Raw genomic sequence first — 18,694 nt, forward strand, 5'->3', positions numbered from 1 at the left:
CGGTACTGCCTCTGGAGCGCCGGGACAGCGCCGGTACCGACCCTGGGACTCGGGGACAGCCCCGGTACCGAGTACCGCTTGGACAGCGCCTCTGTCCGAGCAGAGCCCCGGGCACGGCCCGGTACGAGCGCTCCCGGTGAAAAGCCGCCTGTCCCGGCTCGGCCCGGCCGCCGCAGCTGCCCGGGGCTGTGCCCGGGGCTGTACCCGGGGCTGTGCCCAGGGCTGCACCCGGTCCGCAGGCACGGCACGCTCCCTCCCCAGAACGCTTCCAGAAACTCCCGGAGGGGTCGGACACACATCCGAGAGCCGGGACACTGCAGCAACAGCCACGAGTTTGCCGTTTGTGGCTTTCCCAGCTCGGGAGCATTAGTCAAGAGTGTTAAAACCACCAGTTCTACTGCCATGAACAGTGTGCAGAGAGGAGAAGGGAGTCAAGCAGATACAGAAATCCTGAGCTCAGCTCCCTGTACCCTCAATTCCAGTTTCCAGAGGAATAAAACAGGCTAGAAGGATGAAGCCTACAAAGAATGCTCCCGTTTAGGTCTGGTGACCTAAACAAACAAACAAAAGCTACGTGCTTTTGTTGTTATATGGCAATGTGACACCCAAAGGATTCTGCCTGGCAGCAGGCACGCACAAATCAATAGCTCCTGCCATGCCCAAAGAAAACTTTAAAAAAGGACCAGGACACAGAGTTCCCTTGCTTTCAAGTCAGATTTTATCGTACAGGCTCACCAATGGCTCCAAGTTCTAGCAAAAGGCAGTCAGAGCTGCCCCAATGCTGCTCTGAGGTATGAGATTCATTTCTCTGGAATCAGCTGTTGTACAGGACTCTGCATAGAAGTATTGTGTATGTCCCTGTGAAATGAATTTTGTGTTTTCAGGGAGTTTCATTCTGAAAAATCAGGGAGTACAGAACTAAAGCTGCAGGAAACACTACTGTGCTGATGTAAAGTCCTCTACACCACTTAGAGGGTGTGGGAATTTGCAGGCAGCTCTGACATGGGAAGAGATGAGAATCTTGACTCCATGTTACAGAAGGTTGATTTATTATTTTATGATATATATTATATTAAATGATGTATTAAAACTAGACTAAAAGAATAGAAGAAAGAATTTTATCAGAAGGCTAGTAAGGAAAGAAAGGAATGGAATGATAATAAAATCTTGTGACCAGACAGTCCAAACAAGCTGGACTGTGATTGGCCATTAATTAGAAACAACCACATGAGACCAATCACAGATGCACCTGTTGCATTCCACAGCAGCAGATAATTATTGTTTACATTTTGTTCCTGAAGCCTCTCAGCTTCTCAGTAGAAAAATCCTAGCAAAAGGATTTTTCAGAAAATATCATGGCTACAAGAGGGGGAACTGCAAACACACCTTTGCCAATGTCTAAACTGCAAGAGAAATGAGCTCTGACAGAGGCTTTTAAAAGTGTTTATTGATGATTATTGGATGGAATGGCGGCGCAATAGTGCAAACCACTGTGCAATTGGGAGAACACTCCCTTCCCAGCTTTCACATTTACTTTATTATAGACGAGACATGGAAGAAGGATTAAATACAAAATGGGTCAGTATGCTGCATTTACCACCCCCACTGGGCTTTGGACAGATTACTGTTCCCTCAGTGCATGTCAGTTCAGAGCTACATTGAAATGGGGAGTGCCTGCTTGCTCTGCCCAGCCCTATGAGCTGGTACCAGCAATCCTTTTCATTTGCACACACATCCCCAGTCTGAAAATCCAGCACTTCACTCAGCCAGTTTCTGCACTTTCTATTTCATAAAGAATTGAAAATACCAAATGTTCACAAGCCACACATAATATTTACTAGAACACCACAAGTGAGCTTCAAGAGCACTTCTTCAGAATCAAGATTTCTGCTAAAACTCTTCACTAATCTTACTAGCTTGTAAACTTAGGTGCCCACTTCCTCATTTTTAAGTGTTTTTCCCCCTGGAAGCTCCTGAAAAGTTGGGAGTGAGCAGCTAAACCTTTTATATTTAGTGCTTGAGTCAGCATTGGAAGAGATTTATTTGTCCACTAGCAAGCGACCAGCTAGTTTGTCTAAGGAGATTGCACTGTTAGATTCTAAGTCAAAGAACATTCTGTCCTCAAGTGATGCATTTTGTGAAAAAACAATCCCAACCACAACCAAAAAAATTAAACCGCACTGTTATGAGTCTCAAGGCTAAACTGACCAGCATGTAGAGGTTCAAATCATCATCCACACATACCCTCCTTGCCTCTCAAATCTGTGACAACATCCTTTTCTTCAAGAGAATCTAGAACCACAGCCACTTGGAGACAGTAAAACCATGGGGCAGATACTGGAGACTTTAGAAACTGCTGGATTTACATAATGTGACTTGGTGGTGGGCTGTCTTTCAATGCCATTCTCATTGCAGTCCAACAAAGTTACCTACACATACAAAAAGTTGAAGTTGTGCGACTTGTCAAAAACAAGACATCTCCAATTATTGATCACACTTCAGCATACAGCTGGGACAGGGAAGAACACATTACAGAAAGCAAAACCACGAGATTTTAGTTACATAAAACAATATAATTTGTATATAAACTGATAAATACTGTCTCCATGGTTCACTAATTCCATATACTAGTTATCTGCACGTTAGTTGCTAATATCTATTATTACAAGTAGTTCCAACTTGTGCTCTCTCAGGGTGGTCAATTCATCTCCGAGACTAGTCAGCCTGTTTGCTCTGACAGAAAAAATCTCAGCTGTGAGACTGGGTCCCATGGGAAGATTTCATTTTGATGTTGTCTTCCAGATAAGGAGTCCTATGATTATACAGACCACAGCAAGGCCAAGAATCAGGATACAGATCTTCTTACGGGATTTCTTCTAATAAGAGAAGAAAAAAGAAGCCACTGACACCAGGAACACTTGAGGAAAAAGCAAGGCTACCATTCATGTTACTGACTTGGGTGAACAGGAGCACTTGGTACCCCCCCAGTTATTTGAGAGAAGCAACCAGTGTAGTCTGAACACTTTTACATGTTCCTTAAACTCCATGATTCTACAGATGAATGTTTTTAATTTTAGGAGTGCAGTGGTCTACAAGATGCAGTTAAGTCAAAATGTGACAGGTTTTGCTTCTCTTAAGGAAAATACAAGCCTCAGAGAAGGCCAAACCTTTCTAGCTTTTTAGCTTTTTACCTTTTTTCCTAATCAAACTCCTAAGCAGTTCTCACATACAATCTCCCCTTGGCCCCTTGAGCTTGGTATTGCATTTCTACAATTTAAATGATTTCATGTAGAGTTACTGAACTTGGATTTCACAGCTTTTCTCACTTTATTCATCACAGGAAACTACAGTCCATCCATATACACCAAATATTTTTAACTTGGCATATAAGGATTTGAGGGTAGCTATATATAGCCACTTTTTTCTCCATCCAGAAGAAAAAACCACATGCAAAACATGCCCAACAGCTCCCAAACTTAGATTTATAAATACCTCAGAACTTTGGCAAGGAAGCCATGGAGAGAGAGAATTCTACTACATGCTGCCAGATGGTAAAACCAACATTCCCAGCCTTGCACTCAACAGCTTTGGAGTTTCATTGCCCTCCAGTACCTCCCACTTAACAGCTTGGAAGAGTCCAGTATTTTCTTGGGTAAGTCCCAGCAGTAATGGGACTGATTAAAACAGAACCCTTACCCCTTCACAGAAGCTGGACCTAAAGGGACAAGGATGATGAAAGGAACCTACAGAAAGGAACCTAAAGAAAACACTGGCCACCATACAGCAGTGAGAGCCACTCAAGAGATTTGATGGGACAGGGAGCACAGACTATGGGATAGAAACTCAGCAGATGGACAGGAGCGCTGCAAATCCTGGTCACCAGAAGTTCCCCAAGTCTGGGCACAGATTTTTGCATGCCAGTGTTTTGGCTGATATGTTTACAAGTTGGATACAATATCAAAATTTGTTCTTGTTTCTTCTGCCAACTCCTAACAGTAACAAAGACAGGTAAACACTTAGGCTTGCAGAGTGTGGAGTGCCAGACTCTATTTCTGCTCTTTTACTCTAAAGTAGAAGGTGAATTTCAATACCAATTTCAATACCATGCTTTTGACTCAAGTGCTTTATATACTCCTTGCAGGCAATTCTGAATGAGTGCCAGCTTGCATGAGCTGGTTTTAATAACTAGTCTGGTGTACTGCAGTCCTCAGTGTCTTGCTCTCTACCTGTTTCATTAGTGCTCAACCACACACTGACAATCAAGCACACAGAATTTACCTGATAATAGGCAGCTCTCTGTAACTGCTCACTGGCTCTTTCCACATGGACTTCTGCACTTTCCACATTTGCCTCTATGCTATCTATGGAAAAAACAGGAGAATTCATTGTAAAATATTTTAAAGCTTCAGTGTTTAAAAATTATAGTCAGAAATACAATACTTTTAATGCAAAATACTGAAAAATTTAATCCATGTAAATGAATCAAGACAAAACTTATTATCCAAATGCACTTACCAATCATATCTCCTTGGTCATGAATCATCATGGCTAAATCCTTAAATATCTGATTGACATCCAAAATGTCTGCCTGAAGACAAGAGTTTAACAAGTTACAATGAACACTGGGTACAATATTTTCTAATCTTCACTCTTAGTACCTCTTCTGACCATCACTCAAAGGGTCAGAATAGGCACCAGCATTCACTGACTTGATGTCACCACCTGTGCAACTTGGGATTAACACAGGAGCCTACAATGCTGCAGCCACTGAATATTTGTTTAATCACACCAGCAATTAGCACAGCATGAACACTGTAACATGAGTTGCTCCTGCCATATCTGAAGGATCACCAGTCAACACAGAGGGAAAATGTAACTCCTTCAGGTTATCTTGGCATCAGTGCTCTCTAGGAGGAATTCTATTCCTCCACCATCAGCTCTCCTCAGCCCATCCCATTAATTATCCTTTAATTTGTCTCCTAGTGCTGTTAACTGTGCAGGATTGACTGGTCACCTCTAATTGCCTGATTGCAGTTTCTCTTTCTTTAATGAGTTCAAGGTCCTGTTCAGTTATTGCCACATCTTCTTCCTGAGACTGCATCTGATTCCATTCTTCACCACTGGAAAGAGAGGGAAAGTCAGTGTCTCTCTGAGCACAGGTACTTCCATGCTGCATTTTATGGCAAAATGAATTAAAGTTGAAGAGTTTCCTACAGAACAACCCCCAGGTTCTTGGCCCTGTCACTGTGTACAAGGACAGGACCAATTTGTGACAACAGTCACAAACTGGAACAACTGAAAAAAGGGACAGATCAGGCAGTGTGAAGGCACTGGAAAGCAGTTACATGCATAGCACACTGTTCTAGAATATAACAGTTACCTACAGCAAGAAGGTAGGTTCTTTCTTTTAGAAGAAACTGCCTATTTCAGTTCTGCTTTAAAAAAAATACCTGTACCTTCCCTGCTTCTTACCATCTCTCCAAAAGAGAGCAATCAGGGTGAAAGTTCTGATAGAGAGCAGCCTGCAAGCACATTTACAGAACAGAACAACACCTGAAAAACATCTGGATTCAAAGACTCTTGCCCATCTGGCATTTGGAGATAAGACTAAAGTGCTTTAGTATTTTAATTCATTAGTCTAGTAGTAATTGAATTAAATTACACACCAAAACAGATATTAAAACTCAAGTAACTCTGCATCCCAGTCTACCTCTCTCCTGATGAGCTGATTCTTCACAACTGCTGCAGAATTTATACCAATTAGAGTGGACCCAGCATCTATAATACAAAGCCACCTCTATGTTCAGCTTAGAATGTTCTTCCAGGGCAACATGTCCATCTTTTCAATAGAGAAGTGTGCCAGAAAACATTGTATCAGTCCAGTGTTTGGTACAACACTAGACAGTAAGTTTTAAAGTCTTAAAAGTGCCTAAAGAAATGAAAATAAACTCCACAAATAGGTCAGACACAGCTGACCATTCCAGTAATTCAGCTCTGAGATGACCACAGAGTTTGCAAATCTCAAAAGGAGAAGTTTCTGACACATGGCACACAAGAACAGCTTTGACTGTGGAATAGCTGCTGTGTGCCATCATCTCTTATCTCTGGGTCCCACTTAGGGGGCCTTTTTAAGGCCTTCAAAGCCACCCCAGCACCTGCATAACTGAACACCTGGGGTTTCAGCCCTGGCTCAGAGGGGAAGCCCAGGGCTAAGGAAGGGACACACACCAAGCAGCTGAGCAGATGAAGGGCACTTTGCAGAGGGAGGATGAGACAGGTAAGCAAGGTCTCTTGATTCAGAAAGTAAAGGATTTATACAGACAGGGCCAACAGATTTCAGCCCAGTTGAGAGATTAATCACAGATACTTCTGGAGGGGCTCAGGCTCTCTTTACCACACTGCAGAGTTGATGTAACACTTTACAAAGCCATCTACCACACAGGCACACTGTTACTGCAGAAGCAGTACAACTGTCTGACAGGTGACAGCAATGCTGTCTTGTGCACATTCCAGGATTAGTTTGCCAGTGCACAATCTCCAGGACTTCTGAATTTTAGGCAGCCTCATCTGCTATTCTGCTGTAGCTCCAACTAGGCTGCTAGAGAACATCCAAACCCATGATATAAATATGCAGCTCTCTGTGGAAAGAGTCACAGTGAGTAAAATCCTCTCTGGTGATCTTATGTTTACAGGCCAGAACACCAGGAGCTCCAGCTGCCACATCCTAAGGGCACTACTATTCCCCTCAGAGTAGTAATCACACAATCTGTACTTAAGGAGGATAAAATACTGTCATATGCAGATGTTACATAGTAAATTACATGTGCTGTAATAGTTGCTTTTCAACTCTTTTTGCTTTGCATTCAGCCAGCAGAGCCTGGCCCAAGTTACAGTAATATATCACACCACAAAAACTTTAGTTATATGCAGTGAAAACCTCAAGAGTACAAGAAGTTATTACCTATCAAAGGAAACAAGCTGCTCTTCTCTGAACCGCTCATCAGCCTGGAAGAGATAAATGAGTCACCACTCTCACACTACCAGGACCATGCACAAAATCACCAGCAGTATCTTGAAAACCAAGGCACATCCTGTCCAGAGAATTCTTAGAGAATGCCACTGTCACTGCAGCCCTAAAATTTAACTCAGGTTATGAAAGATTAGTTTTAGCTTCATCTTTAATTTTAGATTCAGATTGCAAATCAGAGGCAACTGAATGATCAAAAGCAGCCAGTCCATGTTCTTGGATCAGCTGTCAATGTTTGTAACCTCCTTCTTCAACATGAACCAAAGAAATTTAGAGCATGATTCAATTGATAAATGTGTTCCCTTGTAGAAATTAGGAAGCAAAAATTTAAGAGCATAATTCAATGGATAAATGTGTTCCCTTGCAGAAATTAAGAATGCATACCTAGCAGAAAGCCCTGAGGCAAGAGGAGAAAAATGCTTTCATTGGCCATTTTATTATGAATTCTTAGGAGCCACAGGGGTTTGTTAAAACATAACAGTGAACATACATTGGAGATATTAGCAGGACAGAAATTGTAAGAATATAAAGCAACATAGTGTGAGATTTGAGATATAATTTAAGGTGTGGTAAGCTTCATTCTGAAGTCTTAAATTTTATAGCATAGGGCTGACATGAAGTGAAGAGCAGCCTGCAATACTTTGCTCTTCACTTTGCTTTGACTCCTCATCTCATCTTCTGCAACATTTGCAACTACCAGGATTCCCTCCCTCCTCTACACTGACACTGGAGCACACTGAAACAAGAAATTACTTCCAACATCTGGAATGGAAAACTACTGCACCAAGGCCTGAGCTTCACTCAGTAAGGTGTCAGTAGACAGGTATGAGGTTGGAAGGCAAGTACAAGACCTCTCAGAAGACTCACACTTCAGTATGTCACTCCAAAATTCCCATAAATACTTACAGAAATACGGGAGCCAGCTCTTGCCCTTGCTACAGTCTCTTTTTCCTTCTCTGACACTCGCCTCTGTACTGCCTGGAAATTGTTTAAGGCTGTGGAGAAGTCATTCATTAATCGTTCTTTCTGAAGCCTCTGCTGGCGCTGAGGAATCAAACACAAACAAGAGTTTAGACATTTCCATTCATTACAAAGTGACTGCCAGACTCTTAAAAAACCATCATAACAGCAACAATGAACTGCATTCAGTGATCTTTTGGTGCCAGTGGTCAGAACAAAAAGCCCACCATGTTTTAATTCCTTACACCCACCATGTTTTAATTCCATACACCAATGCCTTGCCAACTGCAGGACAGCTTTGTGCAACAAGGCTCTCCAATTTCCATCTAGTTCTGAGGTACACCATTACTTTAATTCTAATTACATTCCAGTAATTCACCACATTTAACTACATACTTTTCAGTTATCATAAAGTGACTGCAAGACTCTTTAAAAAAACATCATAACAATAACAATGAACTGGGATTCAGTGATCTTTTGGTGCCAGAGGTCAGAACAAAAAGCCCACCATGTTTTAATTCTTTACACCAGTGCTCTATGCCTTGCCAACTGCAGGACAGCTTTGTGCAACAAGGCTCTCCAATTTCAATTTGAAAGTCTGAGTACATTATTAATTTTATTCTAATTACATTCCAATAATTCAACACATTTAACTACATACCTTTCAGTTACCTACAATGCCTTTTCCCTCCATTCCTTCACTTAGCAAACCCCACAATACTTAACAAAATACACACAAATTCACACTTAAATCACAAAAACAGGAAGGCCCACACTTCCAGAACTAATGATAACACCCACTGTCTCCTAAGCTGTCTCTCCCAGCCATGCCACACTACAAGCCTGTTGTTTTTAGATCAGATAACATCCTTAGTCCTGATAACCATTTCAGTTTATCTTTTTCCCAAATACATTAGTGGCAATAATCCTTTTCATCCTCATTTTACAAGGTCAATTTATTGAGCTTCCACAGGACATCTCCTTTGAGTGCTGTGACATTCCAGCGATGGGAAATAAGAAATTATGGAAAAGCTTATCCCAAGGACAACATTAGGTCAGTTTTTATGTTTTCTGATTGAGAGATTTGCAACAGCTGGTTCAAATTGTGGGATTTCCAGGACTGCAATCCTGCAATGACCTTGCACCAATTCAACAACCATTTCAAGCAAAAAACTCATTTGCAATTATATTTTTTCTATAAGAAGCCACTACAGCAGCCTCATAATACACTGAAGCTTCCATCTGAACCCTCTGGAAGCAACAACCCTTCTTCCAGAGCAGATCCTCAGCATGCTGATTCCAGCTTCTGCAGATTTTGACTGAATTTTCCCTGGGCTGCATTCAGTGAGATGCACATGACAGGATTTTGTTCATCACAGAAGATTAACTGAAAAATATTTGCTGAATAACCAGCAAAGCACAGCTATGCTTCCAACTGGCATATAAACCTTCAATACAGAATTAGACCAAGACAACATCTGCTGACCCACATGCCCAGATCATCCTACAAGAGCACCCCAAAAGCAGGCAGTGAACTGTCCCTTCCCTTTCCCACATGGAGCAGGAACTACTATTTGGTAAGAGAAAATCATAATCTTTGCCTCATCATATTTTGCTTTACTCAAATATAAGCACAGTGAGTCAGCTTCTCCCCCTCCACCACTAATAAATCACATGCAAGGGGAAAGCTTTCTGGCATGCTCACATTTCATACTGATAGGCATTTTGCTCTGAATTTTTATCCTAAAACACTACCTTGCAACACCAGACACTTTGCAAACAAGATTATTTTTCAGAAATTTATTCAGAAAACCAGAATTGCATAATGAGTTCTCCCCAAACATTTAGGGCCTCTTATTGTCATGTGGGGAAATTTTATACCTATTTGCTCCTGGGAAACATGGTTTTCCCAGTGTCATATAAGCAGCCAGCTTAATGAGCTTCTCTACTTCACCATCATCCTTCATTGCAAAAGGCTGCTGGCTCTTCAGCTGTGCCAGTTCAGGCTTTGTGACGGTGTGGTCTACCTCAGTTTCATGAAATGAGTATCTAGAAATATGTCCAGAAAGTTCTGCCTGCCTACCTGTTCAGAAGCAGACAGGGGAAGTGGCAGAGACCCCAACTCCTTCAGATATTCATTGGTCTCTTTGGCGAGGCGGTTTGCAGAGTGCTGCAGCTGTTGTCTGAAACAGAAATTCAAAAGTAGTTACACAAGATCTACCTAAAAAGCAGCCACTGAGCATTTTAACATCCATAATGATGACTAAAAAGGGGTTCTGAGGTCACACACCTTTACAGTAGGTTTTTTTCAACCTAAAGAATCAGAGTTGTACTTTTTTTTTTTAACATCAACTTGACTCTGGACTACATTTTAAGAAAAAGATTAAAATAATTTCTTTGCTCCCTGCTAAATAGTGTAATTGAGTAGCTTAAAAAATATCTTTTTCTTCAATGGCATAAGAGAGAAGCAACTTTATTCAGTGAACATAATCCCACTTTTAGGGTGAATTCCTTATGGTACCAATTAGTAACTAACTGTTCACTTGACAACCACCAATTCCATTGGTTAAATGTACATTTGATTAAAGTACAGGGACTCTGATATTAAATTCTTCATTTTTGTGAAAAACAGTGATTAGAAAGAAGAACAATCCAGCTTCACGAATTGCAAGGCTTTCCCTTAAGCCTTTATGTTTTCCAACAACATTGCAATATGAAGCTATGGTTGTGAATAATCTAATACAATTACATAAATCCTATACTGTAAACTAGGAGGAAAAAATACTAAAACCAGAAGCAATTTCTTTTGCATTCAACAGGTAGAAGATGCTTAAGGGAAAGTCACTTTTTGGCCCAATGGACACACAAATCAGGACATTCAGGCTCCATTATTGTATAAGCTGTATATGTAAACTAAAAACACCATCCATGCTTTTTGGCAAGTTGGTATGGCAGCTGACAATTTGTGGGGTGCAGCCACTTTCACCCCAAAGAGAGACAGAGAGAGAGAGATTATGCAGTGACATTCAATGGGAAGGCATTTGTTTGGTCACCAGTGATTAATTCTTTAATCTACTGATTAAACAGAGATTGAGTCAACTGAGCAGCTCAAGGAAATAAATCCCTTTCTCTCCCAACTGGACTCTGATCTCATCCTTCAAATGTGGTGTGTGTATCTTTCACCACAAGTCATGCACTTATCCAAAAATTGCTATTATAAAAACCAGGATAAATGTGCATTCAGAGATTCAAGGTACTCTCACATGGAAGAATGTACTTTTTAAGTTTTCTTTGATGACCTCAGAAATTGGTCTTTCCATAATGTGCTATTTATGTTCCATAAGTTTGTAAAAGATGCACAGACACAGAGAAGCCCTGTACAGTCTCTCCAGGGGTCAGTTTGAATTACAGCTGTTTAAATGTCTTCTACATTGTCCCCCACTGGCATATTATTCTTCTGAAATGACATGTGACATTTTGTCTGCCATATACTGACTAAATCCATCTGTACTACAAGCTACTTTTTCTCCAGTTATGGGGCTTCCTGACTGTTTTTCCTTACTGGTTTCATGTGAGCACCAAATACCTGGTATGGCATTAATTTCTTCTAAATCATGTGTGAAGCTAGCATGACTGTTCCTCAGAGGACAGCTAATGCTAATGCATGGCTGAGGTACTACTACTTTTAAAAGAAAATACTAAAAAATTATATGAAAGAGCAATATAGAAGAACTGTTCTTACCCAGTAGTTTTGAATGGCTTCTCCAGAGTCCTACAGAAACACCTTAATTTGTCCAGTAAACTACTTAATGCAGCTAGTAATTCTGGGTTTGCAGGACTGTATTACATTTATCTAATAAAGCATCTCCTCAAAGCAAGTAACCCACTATCCCTAAGAACACAGACAGAAATGAAAGAACATCTATATCAATGTTTGCTCATTTAATACTCACAAATTTTCCTGAAGCTTGCTGGAATCCTGCTTGGTTCCCAGCTGGCTCATTAAATTCTTTATTTGAGCAGCTGAAGATAAAGAGATCACAAGATGAGTTAGTAAGATAAGTTCAAACATTTTATTCCTTCTTGAATGTATCCTTTTAGCTTTCCCCAAAAGAAAGCTAAAAGCTACATTTGTTTCAGTATCTGACTTAACCTAGTAAGGCAACACTTGTATTCTTTGCTTTAAATAAATACAAGTATCTTATGGGTGGATGGCAAGAGGATGGGGCCAGACTCCTCTCACTGGTGCCCTGAGACAGGACACAGGACAACAGCCACAACTGAAACACAGGAAGTTCCATCTAAATATGATGAAAAATTCATTTGCTGAGAGGGTGACAGAGCCCTGGAACAGGCTGCCCACAGAAGCTCTGGATTCTCCTTCCCTGAGATATTCAAACCCTGCCTGGATGCCCTCCTGCACAACCTGCAACTCCAGAGGTCCCTTCCAAACCCAACAGTTCTGGGGTTCTGTGAAATGCAAAGTGTATTTTAAACATCCCCACCTACACATGACCCAGCCTAACAAATTAACTTTTAGACAAGAAAGTGAAATGAGGCATAGATACCCTCAAGAGAAGTCACTGGAGCTAAGAGCTTGTGCACTCCTTTTCCCCAACCTTATCAGACCAACCAACAGAGCTGCTTCTACCAGCCTTGCTGTTTCAGTATTTTAGGCTATCACTGCTGCAGAAAAACTTCACTATGCTGTGTTGCCACTTTTATATTATTTTTAAGTTACTTCACTTATTAGTGCTCTGTTAAAAAAAAAAAAAAGAAAATGCCACGTGTTGGTATTAGTTTCAAAAATCCCCGCCCCGGACCTGAATTTTTCTACTCATGACAGTCCAAAGATTTCAGAATACTGGCACAAACAATCTTTCAAGAACAGATAGCAATGTGCACCTCACAGATTGCCCTTGTCAATTTGAAATCATGTTGTAGCACAGAGAGGTATTTTAAACATCCTTCTCCCTTATCTCTGATGTTTTCCCACTATTTTCTTTGTGTAGGCACTCATGATCATGAAACCACACAATGAATCACATCCAACCATTAACCTACCTGAAAAGCAAGTACATTTTCTCTCCCCAATCCCTGTACCTTAGAATTCTTTTCTGACAGATCAAGAAGCTGATCCACTACATTCTGCAGCAGCACAGATTTTATCATTACTGAAGTGCTGGGCTCAGCAGTACAAAGATTGATTGTCCCAAATCAATCATGAAATCTAAGCTATCTCATCATGCAGTGAGAGGCAAGACCAAGGAGGATCACCTTAATACAGTTCTACAGGCAACTGAATTGAACTGAATTATGCCATGATTTTAACAAGAGTTTCTTCCAATTCAGAGACACCCTCCTGTGAAACTTCTGCTTTCAGTCTGGAGTCTCTGCAGCTGATTAAATGTGTTGCTGGAGAAGCATCAGATCCCTACAATGGCCACTTCTTTTAAAGGGATGTCCAATAGCTTACAACAAGACTGCAATATGAGATAATCAGTAATTAGCCAGTAATTAGCTTTTACATCCACCAAGTGTATTCTCACCTAGAATTTCAGATTTCTATTAGGTTATACAGTGAGGAGTTGGTTGGCAACTCCTCATATACTGAGCTTGGCTTCCAGCAAGCAAACCTGCACATATTTCACAGCTCTGTCAGACACAGGAAGGTCAGAAAAATTCATAGTCAAGCTGGTGACAAACAGCACCAGAACTGCACTCTGTGTGTGGCTGCTGAGGACTTGGCAAACGGCATTTGTGCCATAATGTCCAGACATTCTGTGCCTTATTTCTCTCTGCATGGGGAGATTCTTGCACAGCCCCATTTCCAGGCCAGGCGATATCTGTCCTGCCCTGAGCCAGGTTTAGCAGTTTGCTTTGCTTAGTTTATCTCAGCCAACAGCAACACACAGAGCCTACACAAAATGAGAATAAAGTGTTTAGGAAATGAAAGGAAGAGGCTGGAGCTCTTTATTCTTTGGCTAGTGGGTATGTACCAACACACAGAGCCTCTCAGTAAACAGCTTTCCATCTCCAAGCTTTTTAATTTCAGGCTGTAGAGCCTTCCACGTACTCACTATCTGACAGCTAAGATTTCTTGAAACACTTCAATCTCTCCTGTAGCTGCAAGTCTGCTACATTACCTGAGAAAGCAACAGTTTTGCCAGCTCAGGCCATTGATTTTTTGTACATTTTGTGTGAAATGCTCATTCCACAGAGACTCCCCAAAGAAGTGACTAAAACTCAGCTGTGCACACTGTTTGCCTGCTCTTTTCCTTATAGGAGAAGAAATGAGGACAGCCTTAAGGCTTCAATATATTCTTCTTCTCTTGGCTTGAATGGAAAGCTTTTATATAGCGTGCAATAAAGTTAACTAGTGTAACATTAAGTCAGATGTTTTGTGTGTTCCCACCCACCTCAATAAAACTGTAGGGCTATTTGTTTAACTTGAGATAGCAGTGCATGCAGATAGGATGGCTGCAGGTCATGAGACAGCAGAAGCCTGTCCTATGAGAGAGAGAAGCTGAGCTGCTTAGAACAGCAGGCTCAAAGAAATCCCGTGGAAAGAAGAAAGAAGGAGTGTAAAAGAAAAAATAAAAAGGGGGAAAAAAACTCAACAAGCCATGCTATTTGGCAAACTTTGAAACAATTCAGCAATGTCTACACCAAGGAGAAATGAACATGACTGAGCAAAGCATTTTCAGTAACATAAAATAGCTTTGTATCACCAGAGAAGTCACGAGCTTTCTGAGGAACCAACATGTTCAATTGATCTAGCATGGGCACCTGAACAATTAATGTCATTTTTAGCAAAGCCTGTATCCTTAGGAAGGATTACATCAAAGACTCTCCTGGATGTGACTGCTTTAAGGAGCACCAATTCAGCGATCAGTACTGAGATTTCTGTGATTATCATACAATACCGGTAACTTTCTCTAATGACAACAAAGTGCAACACCGTGTCCTTAGGGACATCCTGCCCAAGAGCAGGACACTGCCAGCACAGCGAGGGGGAACCGCACGTTCCGAGATCCCTGGGACAGCAGCTGCTCCCAAAGCCGGTGACGCCCGGGCTCCTGCTGCCCCCGGAGCCCCTCACGGAGGGCACCCGATGCCAGCACCGGACTGCCCGAGGTGCCGGTGCCTTGGGGGAACGGGAGGCTCGGTGACAGGGACAGACCCTCACAGAGAGCGCCCGCAGTGCTCACCCCGCCCTGCAGCCGGGCAGGGCATCACCGTGCCGGGTGCCTGCTCTGTGTGCCCGGGCCGGACAGCCCAGCCCGGCACCGATCCGGGGAGGCTCTGCCCACCCCGGCTCCCACCGCGCCCTCACGCTACCGGCCCCGGGGCGCTGCCGGCCCGGGCCGCCCCGTCCCTCCCCGGCCGCGCACTCACTGTACTGCGCGATGCGCTGCACGTTGCCGCTGCATGTTTGGATGATGCTGCCGAAGTCCCGGGGCGGCGGCGGCGGCGCCCCGGGGCCGCGCGGGTCCAGCGGCCCGTACGACATGGCCGGGCCGGAGCGAGCGCTGGCCCCGCTGACAGCGCCCGCCCGCCCCGCGCCTGCGCGGCCGCCGCGCCTGCGCAATGGGGGCGGGCTGGGAGCGCGGGCGGCGTGAGGGGAGCGGCATGAGGGGCGGCGGAGAGTGCGAGCGCACCTGGAGCTTGTGAAAAGTGCATATTGTATGACTCTACGCAGATATTTACCATATGTATTTTGATGTATTGATTAGTAGAGCTGTATTTACATTTTAATAATATGATAAATGTAGTCTTGTTGTTAAAAGGTAACTTTTGTAGTTAAAATAAGAATTGTGTAAGCGGGATATTTTTTTAAAGAAGGGAGTGAGGCAGTCGCACCAGATAGCAGCACCAGGACACCTAAATCTTTCAGAGAAAAAGAATTTATTGCCCTCTTATCAGAAGAAACGAACTTCTTCCCGCCACAAAGGTGCTGTTAGGATTAAAAGGAAGAAGTTGATGATGACCAGACAGAATCCTGTATTTGAATGGAATTTATGCATCATGTATGAAGTGTATGAATATGCAACAGGCTATTGTTTTAAGGGTTAATCCTTTGTTAACGGGTATCCTTTTTCGGGCTTGTGCTGCCCAGAAAAAGGTACCCGGACATCCATAACTATTTGTCTTTATTGTCTCATATTATCCTAATCCAGTTTGTCCAAATTATTATTACTCTAATTGTATTACTATTTTTATAACAATTTTATTACTATTAAACTTTTAAAATTTTAAAAACAAGAGATTGGCGTTTTTCACAGAGCTCATCCAGCCCCACCTTCCAACGCAACCCCTCAACCACTAAAACATCACCCAGCGCCACATCCTGCCTCTTGAACACCTCCAGGAATGGTGACTCCACCATCTCCCTGGGCAGCCCAATGCCTGACTGAAGGGTTTTTGTAATATCTCACGTGAATCTCCACTGAGTCTGCTCAAGGCCATTTCCTCCTGTCCTCTCACTGCAGGCGCAAGAGAAGAGACCAGTACCCACCTCACTACAACCTGTTCTTGGGGATTTCTAGAGAGCGATGTGATCCCCCTGAGCCTCCTGCCCTGTAAGATCTTAAGAACTTGGTGTATGTGTGTGTAAAGTAAGAGTGTACATATTTCTTTAAGAAATGCTTGGTACAAAAAAAAAAAATTCTGATTTCAGAAGCATTCATACCAGGTCAAAATGATGGTAAATATGGAAAAGGACCATGGATGAAACTTGTGTAATAGAATAAGAGAAGGCTCCAGGGTGATCTTATTGTGGTCTTCCAGGGCCTGAAGGGGCTCCAGGAAAGTTGGAGAGGGATTTTGGCCAGGGGATGGAGGGACAGGACAAAGGGGAATGGCTCCCCACTGCCAGAGGGCAGGGGTAGGTGGGATATTAGGAAGAAATTCTTCCCTGTGAGGGTGGTGAGGCCCTGGAAAGGAAACTTTCCTGTCTGCCCACCCCGATGCCGCTCTGGGAGTCACACTCATTCCAACCTAACATAAATGGAAGTGGGAAGATAGGACAGGGGAGCTCGTGGGGGAGGAAAGGAGTTTTGCAGGCAGAGTTAAAGTGACAGCAGTAGCTGTTGAGGGAATCCCCATGGTGCTGCTGTGCTTACAGTGTGTTCTGCTTCAGCAAGGAGGATTCCCAGGGCTCTGGCTCCTCACCCTGTGCTCTGAGGGTGCACAGTGTGAAGATATCACCACACATCCCTGCATCTCTGGAGCAAACAGCGTGGCCGTGGGAAGGATGGGGCCAGCACCTGCTTCTGAGGAGGGACCCCAGTGTTGTGAACCCCAGGACCCTCAGCACTCATCACCCAAATCTTGGCACTCTGCCCCCGAACTCCCTACCCAGCACCTGGCACCCCAAACCCCGCTCCCCACAACCTGCATCCTGCACTTGAAACCCCGCACTCAGCAGCACCCCATACCCAGCACTCAGTGCCTGGCACTCCAAACCCCGCTCTGCACAACCCACATCCAACACTTGACATCTCGCACTCAGCACCCCACACCCAGCACTCCCCACCCAGCACCTGGCACCCCAAACCCCACAACCTGCATCCTGCACTTAGCGCCCCACACCCAGCACTCAGCACCCAGGACCTGGCACCCCAAACCCCGCTCCCCACAACCCATATCCCGCACTTGACCCCCCACACTCAGCAGCACTCCACACCCAGCACTCAGTACTCAGCACCTGGCACCCCAAACCCCACAACCTGCATCCTGCACTTGACACCCCGCATCCAGCACCACACAGCCAGCGCTCAGTACCCAGCACCTGGCGCCCTGCATCGTGCACCTGACACTCTGCACCCAGCGCTCAGTGCCTAGAACTTGGCACCCCTCACCCCGCTCCCCGTTCCCCGCACTCCCTTCCCCGTTCCCCGCACTCCTTTCCCCGTTCCCCGCACTCCGCTCCCGCAGCCTGGGGCCGGGCAGGGCGGTGGTTCTCGCCCAGAGCCGCGAGAGGGCAGCAGCGCCCCGCGGGAGTTCCCGGGTGGCCCCGAGGGGCCCCGGGTGGCCCCTGGTGGCCCCCGGGCGCCGGGGACCCCTCCTGCCCACGCTGGCCCTGTCAGCACCACGGCTGAGTAGCGGTGCCCGTACCAGGGAGAGGTCACCACCGATGGCCCCCAAGCAATCACTCCGCAGCACCTGAGCGTCCCTCCTCATTTGGGGACAGCCACGCTGGCGTGGGGAGGACAGGCTGATCACACTCTATCTGTACTCCTTTCTGCTTTACATTGGCTACTCCAAAGAGCTGACTTCAAGATGCTGCCGTGGCAATGGACCCAGCTATATACAGGGCTTTTCTTTTCCTCCACCCCTTCCAAAGGCAATCTTCTCCTGTCCCTTCCAAACCCTTTGCAGTGGGCATCAGAGTAGTCCTGGGTTCCCAGGGATGAACACAAAAGGAAAAATCAGGGCGTACTTTTCAGAAAGTGTGTCTTCACTAGAGAGGTCTGAGAGCTAGAAAGTCCATAAGGAAGTTCCCATGAGGCTCTGCTGGGCTGAACTGCCCAGTGCTCAGAGCAGAAGCTGCAGACTCCCTCCCATGGCTCCTAGCTCTCTTGTTGCCAGTCTTGTCTCACACTCCCAGAGCATTCACCTGTTTTTCCTCTGGTTTACCATGTATTTAACTCATAGTCCAGCCCAGGTGATTTGTGGAAGTGTGGTAATGGTCTTTAATGAGAG

The 18,694-nt window shown here is 44.2% G+C and overlaps 1 protein-coding gene across 1 annotated transcript; it reads right to left on the reverse strand.

Moving 5' to 3' along the window:
- Positions 1-1,427: 1,427 nt before the first annotated feature.
- STX12 (syntaxin 12) lies at positions 1,428-15,554 on the reverse strand. The gene is made up of 9 exons (XM_030964700.1): positions 15,386-15,554; positions 11,941-12,010; positions 10,071-10,170; positions 7,934-8,071; positions 6,962-7,005; positions 5,015-5,120; positions 4,516-4,588; positions 4,279-4,361; positions 1,428-2,876 (listed from the first exon to the last, which is right to left on the reverse strand). The coding sequence occupies exons 1-9, from the start codon at positions 15,498-15,500 to the stop codon at positions 2,781-2,783; spliced, it is 825 nt and encodes a 274-aa protein (XP_030820560.1). The 5' UTR covers positions 15,501-15,554; the 3' UTR covers positions 1,428-2,780.
- Between the last annotated feature and the right edge of the window lie 3,140 nt (positions 15,555-18,694).

The sequence above is a fragment of the Camarhynchus parvulus genome, chromosome 23 (genome assembly GCF_901933205.1).
Source record: "Camarhynchus parvulus chromosome 23, STF_HiC, whole genome shotgun sequence".
NCBI lineage: Eukaryota > Metazoa > Chordata > Aves > Passeriformes > Thraupidae > Camarhynchus > Camarhynchus parvulus.